This window comes from Ovis canadensis, chromosome 3, assembly GCF_042477335.2.
Source record: "Ovis canadensis isolate MfBH-ARS-UI-01 breed Bighorn chromosome 3, ARS-UI_OviCan_v2, whole genome shotgun sequence".
NCBI lineage: Eukaryota > Metazoa > Chordata > Mammalia > Artiodactyla > Bovidae > Ovis > Ovis canadensis.
In genome coordinates this window covers 19,812,925-19,824,806 of record NC_091247.1, presented here as the reverse complement: position 1 = coordinate 19,824,806, position 11,882 = coordinate 19,812,925, and the positions used below count along the sequence as shown (strand labels likewise).

The window sequence follows — 11,882 nt, the reverse complement described above, 5'->3', positions numbered from 1 at the left end:
GGCACCCGGAAGTGCGTAATCACCCAGCGCCGGCGCTCGCGCCTCACGCTGCTCATGCGCTCCGACAGGCTTTCTTAAGTTTCTGATGCTCCCTTTCTCCGCGGAGAGAGGGTCCCGGACAGGAACGGGGCTTGTTGCCTCCTCGGCGCCGCCATGCAGGTCTCCAGCCTCAACGAGGTGAAGATTTACAGTCTCAGTTGCGGCAAGTCCCTTCCCGAGGTGAGTCAGGTCGGGTCCTCCTCCTCGCGGAGGCCCCTGTCTCCTCCGCTCCGTCCCTGGCAGTTTCTGCTGGCCTCGGGCCGGCCCGGGTCTCGGGGAGGCTCAGAGGCGAGGCATGGTACCTGGGGAAGCTGATCGGTGCTGGGAGACGACGACCGTGCTGTTACCATGCCAGAAATTGGGCCTCGGGGTAATCAGGATGGATGAGTTTTTCTTGAACTATCTTGGGGGAAAGTTCTCTAGACAGAGGAAGTGTCCCTTTGGACTTGTATGGATGTTCAGAGCCGCTGCTACGACCAAGGAGGAAAACGTGGACAGTTTGGTTGACAGATATTTCTCCCCCGTTTAAATGCCCCTCATCAGCTTCCCTGGTGGCTCAGACGGTAAAGGATATGCCTACAATGCGGGAAATCCAGGTTTGATCCCTGGATCCGGAACATCCCTTAGAGAAGGGAAGGGCAACCCACTCCATTGTTGTTGTCTGGAGAATCCCACGGACTGAGGAACTGGTGGGCTACAGTCCCTGGGGTCGCAAAAAAGCCGGATAGGACTGAGCGACTAACACTTCGACTTTTTTCAGCTGTTCTTGAATTTCTGTTATATGCCAAGTTCTAGAAATACAGCAGTGAAGGGAAATGCAGGCTTTGCAGCTGCAGAATTTATGACATGGACACATTTTTGAACCTTGTTGAAGTTAACTTCATATCATTGAGTCTTTAGACGCCAAAACTGAAAGGGGCTTGGAAAGTCAGCGATTCTCTTCCAATCTTTTCATGTTAGAAATATGCAAAGTTCCGGGGAGGGAAAAGGTGACTTGTCCAGGGGTCACACACCTAGGCTCTGACGCTTCAATGTTATTTCTTAAGAGTGATGGTCAAGCCACCGTGGAAGCACTACCAGTGAGAAGAAAATTTGGCAGAAGCTCTTTTCCACTTGAGACTACTTGTTAGACAGTTGTTTTTAAAACATGGCCCTTCCTACATGCTACCATTGGTCTGAGTTCTGCCGTTGGAAATCAGAATCAGTGTAGCTTTTTTCTTGTGTCCGACCCTAAAAGGTTTGGAGCCAAGGATCAGTTTGTTCTTAGAATTCAGGTTAAATAACTCCTTCTCCGGCTGTCACACAGCACGATCCCTCTCAGTTTGTTCTCCTCCGTGCATTTCCTGGGACGTGAGTACGTGCAGGCAGTCCTGAGCTAAGTGTTGGGATACGTGATGAACCGGTCAGATATGGTTTTCTGTTGGAGAAAAAGGTAATAAGTAAGCAAATAGAACAACTTCAGATACCGATAAGTGCTTTGGATGCTGAGTGTCTATAAGAGAGCTCTTGTGGATGAAGTGTTCTGAGAAAGTGGTTTGGACTAAAGCCTTGAGGGCAGTCTTCTCTGCAAGAGGCAACCTTTGAGCAGAAACTTGGATGATGAAAAGGATGGAGTCTTGTGGCGATAAGGGGAAGAGTTTTTTTGTGCTGAGAGAACAGGTGTCAGTGACCTGCAGTGGAATGCACTTGGCACATTGGAGACACAGAAGCACCACGGTGGTGGCTGTGGAATGCTCAGTGGGATGGGAGAGGGGGGCCAGATGAGACTGAAGAGATGGGCCTTGTAGGCTCAGGTAGAAAGTTAGGGTTTTATTCTTAATGCTTATGGAAGCTATTGTTGGGTTTCAAACTGGCTACTCCGTGTCAGATTACTGCAGCTGGGGAGAGTGAGTGGGGATGAGTTAGATGGTCCAGCTGAGAGACTGATGCTTGGGCTAGGATGGTGGCAAAGGAGATACTAAGACTTGGTGGGGTAAAGGAGGTGTTTTGGAGATAGGCTAGTGGCGCTAGATAGGCTAGTGGCGCTTGCTAGTGGGTTGAATGGCGGTAGGGAGTTGAGGTGAAGGGAAGGAAAGAATCCAGAGAGGACTGTTAGGCTTTGGGTCTGAATGACTGGGGGCACCGTGTTGCTGATAGTTGAAATGGAGAATTGAGCACATTTTGCTCTACCTACTTCAAATGTAAGATCCACTAGGGTTTTTTTTTTCTCCCCCCCTGTGACGGCAGGGTGCCTGTCCAGTGCGAGATTTAAGTCATCAGCATCTCCGGAGCTCTTTTGCTGGGTTTCAGGTTAAATTATTAGGCATTGGTAAAGTGCCATTCTCTATTAGTGGTGATTTTATAGAACACAAAGAGGATGCCCGGAATCAGTGACAACTCTCAGGTCTTTGGTGAATTTTTAAAACTTAACCTGATTCATTCTTGTACCGGACAGACTCTGTCTAGTGTGCTGTCCTGGAGTGCTGTCAGTTTGTACAGAAACTCCAGCATGAATTGTCTTTGCTTCCTGTCATCACTGTGGTACAGAATTTCTGGCCCTTTAAGGCCCCAGGCTCCCATTTAGAAGGCAGTCTCCATCCCCTTCTCTTTGCCCCATGGTCATGATGTATGAGCATCCCTCATAGGATGGGAATCATAGCATTGGGCTTCCCTCGTAGCTCAGTTGGTAAAGAATCCGCCTGCAATGCAGGAGACCCCTGTTCGATTCCTGGGATGGGAAGATCCACTAGAGAAGGGATAGGCTACCCACTTCAGTATTCTTGGGCTTCCGTGGTGACTCAGCTGGTAAAGAATCTGCAATGTGGGAGACCTGGGTTCAATCTCTGGGTCAGGAAGATACCCTGGAGAAGGGAAAGGCTACCCACTCCAGTATTATGGACTGTATAGTCCATGGGGTCACAGAGTCACACACAACTGAGAGACCTTCACCTTCACTTTTCATGATGTATGAGACCAGCTGTTGAGTGAACTGGCCTCTTCTTGAGCATAACTTCTGAGAAGATAAATTGAATACCATATTAAAGGAGAGGCCCTGGTAATATACCTCTGTTTTGCTTGTCTTTTGTTGTTGTTTAGTTACTCAGTTGTTTCCAACTCTCTGCAACCCTGTGGACTGCAGCCCACCAGTCTTCTCTGTCCATGGGGTTTCCCAGGCAAGAATATTGGAATGGGTTGCCATTTGCTTCTCCAGGGTATCTTCCTGACCCAGGGATCGAACACAAGTCTCCTGCATTGGCAGGTGGATTCTTTACCACTGAGCCACCAGGGAAGCCCTTTGCTTGTGTTAGTTTGATGTAAAAGGACATGTCGATTGCCCAGAAATACAGTTTAACATCACCTCTAGTTGAAACATTATTGCCTCAAATGAAATCAGAACAATGTAATCACAAAGACTAGTATAAACCCACAAATCAGTGCTCTGAAGACAAAGGCAGGAGGAGAACTCTGACTCGGACTCAGGCCCTTCAAAGAGTGACATGTGTTCCAGTGTCCACCCTTCCTCAGGTATCACACATCACAGTGAGTGTCTTTAGGGGTGGGTCTGCGTGACCAAAGGGCCCTAAAGATTATAATGTCTGGTATCTAACATGGGCTGTACATTGGGTTTGTGCTTTTAGAAATGGTATCTGTTAATCTTTCTCTTGGTTTTCTTTGATTTCTTGAGCATATGTTTTTTTAACCTCGTGATTATTGACATTTTGGGAGGGACAGTGCTTAGCATACAGGCTGTCCTGTGCATTGTAGGAGGTTTGGCAGCATCCCTGACCTCTACCCACTAGATGCCAAGAGTGCCCACCCCATCCCACTGTGCCAACCAAATATGCTTTAAGAATTGCCAGATGCCCTTTGGAGGCAAAATTGCCCCTGGTTGAAAACCACTGCTTTAAGGTAATTGTACTTTATGGTGCTTCATCATTGGACCTGTTCATGCAATGGATTTATATTGCTAGCTAAAATAAGGTATAGTAATTACAGAACAAAATGTGGTGTCTGTGAATATGAGTTTTAAAAGTATCATTTCTTTATCATCAAGTCTCAGCTATTTATCTAGTTTTTTGTTTTGTAAAAAATATATTTATTTGAGATAGTTTCTTCATTTAATGTTTTGCTTTTTAAAATTTCACTTCAAGTGGTTCCATATATTAGTTATAGCCCATACTATTTGAGGCTTACTGCTTTCCCTTAGGTTGATTTAGATGAACTAGTTTTCTCTTGTGTAAAATTATGGTAGTTCTTAAAATTTATTGTCTAGTATAGGAAAATGCATACCAGGAAAAAATCTATATGGCAGGATGTAACAGTAGGGTTAGGATTACAGAGTATTTTCCTTTTCTATCTTACATATTCCTTCAAGTTTCAGTTTTTAAATATGAGCATGTATTATTTTTTGTAAGCAGAGAGACAATTCAAGTAAATGTGTTTTAAAATGAAGTCTCTTCGCTTTCTTTAAGTGGCTTTCTGACAGGAAGAAGAGGGCACTTCAGAAGAAAGATGTCGGTGAGTATAATTTTTTTTTTCCATTTCAGCCACATTTGTGATCCCTATTATAATGCTTTTACTCACTTATTGTTATATTTAAGTGAAGGTTCAGAAAAACAGTGGAATTCATGCAGTGGGAAATGAACATTCTTGCCCTTTTCCTCTGAAGAAAACTTTTGTTGTGGTAAATACAGTCACCTGTGGGCGTGGGGTTTGATTTTCACCTACTCACATCGCAGTCAGTTAAGCCTCTTACTGTTTCATGGATGATGGCAGAAGTCATAAGACTCCTGGGTCAGAGACGAGGACCCCATGCATCATGTGGCACAGCAAATAGCGTGAACACCAGCATTCTTCCGTCACTTCCCTGCCCAGAGTCCCAGGGGTCACTCGGTGGCCCAGATGGGTGCTCTGCATGCAGTAGGCTTGTGCTGCAGCTGAGGAACACTGAATATAGGGGTCCACTGCCTTTAAAGTAAGCAGTAAGCCAGCTGGCTCTTTGTCTGGAGGAGACTCACTCGTAAAGCTCCCCAGCTGCATAAATAATGCTGAGAAATGACTCAGGTTAACGGACTGGCCAGGGCCTTATAGTCTTGCCATACCCACTGAAGCAATCTTAGAAGGACTAGCTGTCCTAGGTTCCGTAATCGCTTTATTTTCCAGCATGTTAAAATCTTTTTCCGTTTGTTAAATCCATCTGTCAGGTTTTGAGATATAGAGACGTTGGACCTTTTTTTTTCTGAACAAAGTAATTTTATATACAGGACATATAAACATGAACCCTGAAAGATCATTGTAGAAGATTTTTATTCTTTAAGTTATGACAGCAGGGAAGATAGGCTTGTAAGATCACTTTTTAACTTAAATCATTTCAGACAGACTTTTATTAAATTTTCTCTGTTACAACTTGTTATGTATGAAGAATGATTAACTTCCCATATATCTTGTTCAAGTTATTTTCTACAAATCAAAGACCTAAGATAATGGAGGGGTTTCTGGATGTGAGATAAATACCTCAAATCAAGCATCTTGGAAAAGTAGGCTTTATATAGTATCTATAAAATTAGAAAATTAAGGACCTCCCTGGTGGTTTAGTGGTTAAGAATCCACCTTGTAACACAGAGGACGTGGGTTTGATCCCTGGTTTGGGAAGATCCAGAACATGCGGTGGAGCAACCAAGCCCCTTCACCACAACTCTTGAGCACGTGCACCTAGAACCCGTGCTCCACAACAAGAGAAGTCACAGCAACGAGAAGCCTACACCTAGGGAGTAGCCCTCTCTCGCCGCAACTATAGAAAGCCTGTGCTCAGCAAGGAAGACCCAGCGCAAACAAAAATGATAAATAATTTAATGTTTTAAATTAGAAAATTAAAACTTTAAATCAAAGGAAAAAAGCAATTGCTGCTTTCTCAATGCTTACTGATTCTGATTTCTTCTGTTTCTCTCTTTGCCACTCAGTGTTCAAGTGTGTAAGCGAACAGACTCAGATTATTTAGAGGAAAAATGTAGTTCACTGACTACATTCTAACCCATCTCAAAACTATCCCTGTCTTCCAAGCTTTGTGGCCCACTCCTCCTTAGCCGGTTCAAATCTTAGGTTCAGGTTTAGTGACCGAGGCAGTGAGGGGCTGGACAGTCATATGTGGTCCTTGCAGAGGGCACATACAGCAGCCAGCTAGAAGCCACACCCCCTTGTGTTAGGGAACCCGTTTTTGAGAGTCCATCTTAGTGTTTTAACCCAGAGAGGTTGCTGTAAGTCTTCTCTAGCCTGGATCCTATTGGCTGCATATCAGTGCTGCCAAGGAGAGGCAAAAGGCAGCTTGGTACCAGTTTCTTAAATAAATTTTAAAAGATTTTAAAAGTTTAAGCTTATTATTTAGCCATGATCCATCATTGAATAACAGTAGTGGTTTAATGTTTATTCTGTCCCCCTTAATCCGGGACTTGAAACTGGATGCTTAATGCACTGTTATGGACATTTTTCCCCCCATTAACGGTGATACTCTTTGCTTTTTGAAAAGTACAAATAAAATAGTTTCGAAAAATAAGGTAGGAGCTGAGAGAAAATCTTGCTGTGCAGTGGGGCTGTGTTGGTGCCTTCCCAAGGCTGGGAGGCACTGGGTTTTTGTTGTTTATAGGGACTGCTCCAAAATCTCTGTCTTCCGGTGACACAGAATAAGCATGTGACCATTAAACCAGTTATGTATTTTCTTTCTTTGCAGATATCCGTAGGAGAATTGAACTTATTCAGGATTTTGAAATGCCTACTGTTTGTACCACTATTAAGGTATCAAAAGATGGGCAGTATATTTTAGCAACTGGTAAGCATCGTTTTTGTTATAATTTAACATATGTTTCATACCAGGAAATGCTTTGGAGGAAAAGGGAAAATTATTCTAATATTTTATTATTTAAAAATTTCAAACATACAGAAATACTGGAAAAATTGTACAGTGAACAGCCATTTACCTGTCACCTTGATGCTTCAATAGTTTGCTGTGTTTGCTTTATCACCTGTCTATCCCATCTTTCTGCCATCCATCCGTCCACCCTGTGTTTAGATGCTTTTCAGAGTAAGTTGCAGATATTAGTATCTTTCACCCCTAAATACCTCAGTGTATATGTCATTAACTAGAGTTCAGTATTTGTTTATGGCTTTTTAAAAAAATTTGCATGAGTAAATATTTTTGATGAGTTTGAACAAATGTATATGCCTATGTAGCCCAAACCCCCAGCAAGATCCAGAACTTTCCTTCCACCCAGAACATTCTCCTCACAGTCAGTCCCTGCCCCGACTCATGTGTCGCCAGGCCCCTCTCTGTGATTTACCTTTTCCCTACAGACAAATTTAGCCTGTTTTAAATAGATTCTTTTATATAAATGTAATCATGTACTGTGTATTTTTTTTGTGTAAGACCTATTTCACCTAGGACTTTGTATTTCAGATTCATTCATGTCCTTATATGTGTGAATGGTTCTTTTTTTGTTGCTGTTACCAAGCGATATTTCCTTCGAGGAATATGCCACACTCTGTTTATTCTTCAGTTGATGGACATCTGGGCTATTTTCATTATTTGGCTGTTACTGATAAAGCATTATAAACCATCTCATACAAGTCTGTTTTGAGGACGTTGCTGGGTCATAGGGTAGGTGTGTATTTAGTTTGATGAGAACCTGCTAGGTATTTTTCCAGAGTAGTCAGATCATTTTATACTCCCACCGACAAGGAGTGAGAGTTCCAGGAAAGGTCATTTTTATTATAATGACTTTCTCTATCAGGTACTAGTATTTCTTATGCTACTAAGACCTCGTGTTAGCAATAATTCATCAGTATGAAAAAAACCATAAAATATAGGGAACTTTTAATGTTTTGTCCTTTACAGCAACATTACTCAACCATTTTTGGTTGTAATTTTGCTCCATATATTCTAGATATTGTCTACTTACTTTTTATTGTTGTTTTTGGCTTGACATTCATCTATATCTCTTTTCCAACCACTTTCTTCTTTGACAGAATTTTTATACATCTACATGCCATTCTCTTTTGTTCTGTGTCAGTGGTTGTCTCATTACTAACACTATCCATGTTTTTTAGCCTCCAGTTTTATGTTCAGGATATAGACTACAGTTGTAGATTATATATAACATGTATATTACGTAGAGAGTATGTATGTGTAGATATACATACTACAATGTACTATAATGTGTGTGCTCAGTCACTCAGTCACGTCTGACTCTTTGTGACCTTGTGGACTGGAGCCCCCCAGGCTCCTTGGTCCGTGGGATTTCCCAAGCAAGAATACTGGAGTGGGTTGCCATTTCCTACTCCAGGGGATCTTCCCGACCCAGGGATCAAATCCTTATCTCTCACATCTCCTACATTGGAAGGTGGGTTCCTTACCACTAGTGTCACCTGGGAAGCCCGGCTATACTGTGTACTATTTTTAAGTGAGATCTTGGGCTTTGATGCATGTCAGAACCTATAGGACTACTTCATCACTTGCTTTTAGAAGTATCCTCATTGGTTTATGAACTTCCCTAATGGTCCAGTGGTTAAGTCTCTGTGCTTCCACTACATGGGGCATGAGTTTGATCCCAGCTTGGGGAACTAATTTCCCACATGCAGTAGGGCATGGCTAAGAAATTTTTAGATATAGAAATATCCTTACTGGTTTTAAAAATCAGTCTTTTCCTGATTGCAAATGTGATAATCTTATTAAAAAAAATGTAACAGAAATACACAGGAGAAAATGGGAAAGACCCTAAAATTGTATTAAAATATACCAGGTGTCACTGTGCTTATTCCTCCGTTGATTTTTGTGCAGAGGACTAGCACTGTCACAGTTGAGTTATACGGAAGGCGGATTGTATTAATATTACGAGCATCACCCTGCAGGGCTCACCTCTCTTGCTGCACTCACTCTGCGTTTCACTTCATACTGTATTTTAACAGCTTCCATGTCAGTGGTTACAGGTCTGTGTTATCCTCTTTATAAGTTATGTAATGATCTACCATCATTTACATAACCGTTTCCCTCTCAGTGGACATTTAATTTACTTTCATCTTTTGGCCATTTGTAAATAATGCTTCAGTGAACATTCTTCATGTCTTTGGTACGCTTATGGGTGTGTTTCTGTAGACTAAATTTGTATAAATTGAAATAAAGATTTAAGATGTAAAAATATCACATATTTTACAAATACTGCCAGATTGTCCTTCAAAGAATTTGTAACAATTTAAACTTGTCACTGTACTTGCCTGGTGACTCAAACAGCAAAGAATATGCCTGCAGTGCAGAAGACCCAGGTTCGATCCCTGAGTTGGGAAGATCCCCTGGAAAAGGGAATGGCAACCCACTCTAGTATTCTTGCCTAGAGAATTCCATGGACAGAGGAGCCCGGCGGGCTACAGTCCATGGGATTGCAGAGTTGGACATGACTGAGCAACTAACACTTTCAAACTTTCACTTTCATGCTTGTTACCAAAGTATGAGAGTAGATTTTTTTTTAAATATCCACCTAAATGCAAATATTAACCAAGTTTTCATCTTGGCCATTTGATAGATAAAAACTAGTTTTTAAAAAACCTACTCTATTAGAATATTTGTGAAGTTTATTAGTTATTTGTATTTCATTTTCTGTGTCTTCCTTGTTTATATCCTTTGCTCATTTTTCCCTTCACATGTTGGAAAGGGCTGCTTTTAAATTCTTTTTGTTTGGTAAGCTTATAATTATCCTACTTGACTGCTAAACAAAAAGTATAATCAACATATCTGCAGGATATTGATAATAAAAAGTATGTCCTTTAGGTTTTACATCCCATCGAATTTTTTATAGGAACGTATAAACCTCGAGTTCGATGTTACGACACCTACCAGTTATCCTTGAAGTTTGAAAGGTGTTTGGATTCAGAAGGTAAGAGATTATATTTGAATTCACGAAAATAGTTTTTATATTTGGATACTTTTCTCCTTTTTAAGCTGGGTATGGGTTGTGTATTAGTTACAGTAAATGTGGCAGCTTTGAAAATTCATTTCATTACTCATAGCTCTGTAGGTGAAGTCCCTGCAGGCTCGCCTGTGTCCTGTGCTTAGGACTGACCTCATGGTGTCAGCGGGATAGGACTCTTGCACAGGCCCTGGGCAGGATCTTTTTTCAAACTTGTAGGTGGTTGGCAGAACGCAGTTTGTTGTGGTTGTTGGGTTGAGGTCCTGCTTGCTGCTGGCTGTGAGCTGGGGGGCCACACTCTTCTTCTGGAGGCCCGTGTGCCTCACCTGGTCTCTGCCTCCTTCAAGCCAACAGCAGTTCCTTGTGCTCTAGATCTGCCTCTTCTGCTTCCAGCTGGAGAAAACACTCACTGTTTTTAAAGGGCTCGGGAGAATTATCAATCTCAGCTTTGCCATAAAATGTGACGTACTCACAAGAGTGGTGTATCCTCATGTTGACAGGGTCTACCCACACTGTCCAGAGCAGGGGACCGTACCCGGGGGAAGGTCAGTGGGGTCGTTCTTAGAATTCTGCCTGGTACCAGGGCAGGTTGAGATGGGGAAGTTCATCTCCAACATGGAGATGGCCCCATGTTTGAGGTGAGGGAAAAGACATTAATGGAATTTGTATTCTCCTAACTTGTTTCACTCTTATTTTAAAAAAAGCAATACAAACTCCATGTGCTGCTAGTAGTAACTGTTTTCACTCTTTAGTTTTGTTTAACAGGTATACTATGAATGAGTAAAAAGTTACTGTTACCTTTTTTCAAGCAAACATTTTTGAGCTTTTAATGTTTGTTATTTTACTTTGAACATCTGAGAAAAACTGTGGCAAAATTTACAAATCATTATATTTGGTGAATTTATTATCTAATTTGCTTCAGTTCTGTAGAAAATGTAGCTGATCTGTATTAAGAAACTATAAAAGGTTTAACTTTCCACTTGGTGTTTTTTTTTTTCCCACTTGGTGTTTTGAGGGCAATATAGTATGACATCTTTGTTCTTATTTTATGTAGATGGCAAAAAAGGAAGCAAAACCCAGCGTTTGTATATAATATTTGTGTTGAATTAGAATCTTTGCATCAATTTTATTAAAAATATTGATAATTATATTTTTCTTACTACTACTTATTTTTCAGTTGTCACCTTTGAAACTTTGTCTGATGACTATTCAAAGGTATGTTTTATAGCATTGGTTTGTACTGCCTGTGCTCAAGAAATGAATGAGTGGAGTTTATTTTTATGATGAGTGTTTTTATGGTATTTCCATGGTTAAATTTGAAGTGGCTATGCAGCAGCAGCAGCACGCAGTAAAATAAGATCTATTCTTTGCTGTTAATATCTGTTCAGTTTGTCTTGTGAATGTGACAACAGGGATGGAGACGGTCTTTGGCAAGTCTGATATCAAAATAAGTTTTCCATAGCATGTATGAATAAGACATTACGTATATTTTTAAGAATTGGTAGCTGTCATCTTTTTAGACCACCTTATATCCTAGATGTGTGATTTTCATTATTGCGTTTAAAGTAGTACTGTTTGCCAGCTTGCTTTCAGTGTCTTACTCATGTGAAAAATACAATAGCAGGTTGTTTGTTTAATATTAACTGTGCAAGTAAGTGGTTGTGGTATATACTGAAGCAGGTCAAGACACGGCTTATATGTTTACATTTGCTTTTTTTCTTTTTTGGTGCCATTAATGTGTCTTTCAGCTCTGTGGTCATTTTCAGCAGTTATAGAATTGTCAGTAGAAGTGCCTTATTAAATTCAAAATGAAAAATTTTTAGTGATGTCAGGTGTCATTGTGAAGGAAAATCGAAATTTCAGAGCTGGTATGTTTTATATATTGTCTACAGTTCTGGCAACTATGGAATACAG

At 41.2% G+C, this 11,882-nt stretch overlaps 1 protein-coding gene across 1 annotated transcript in view; it reads left to right on the top strand.

The window, feature by feature from the left end:
- Nucleotides 1-3: 3 nt before the first annotated feature.
- The window catches only part of NOL10 (nucleolar protein 10), a 94,617-nt gene continuing 82,738 nt past the window's right edge, over nucleotides 4-11,882 (top strand). Inside the window, exons 1-5 of the mRNA XM_069582596.1 lie at nucleotides 4-219; nucleotides 4,491-4,536; nucleotides 6,743-6,841; nucleotides 9,858-9,935; nucleotides 11,146-11,183. Coding sequence (XP_069438697.1) covers nucleotides 154-219; nucleotides 4,491-4,536; nucleotides 6,743-6,841; nucleotides 9,858-9,935; nucleotides 11,146-11,183 — 327 coding nt within the window. The 5' untranslated portion in view covers nucleotides 4-153. The remainder of the gene's footprint in view (nucleotides 220-4,490; nucleotides 4,537-6,742; nucleotides 6,842-9,857; nucleotides 9,936-11,145; nucleotides 11,184-11,882) is intronic.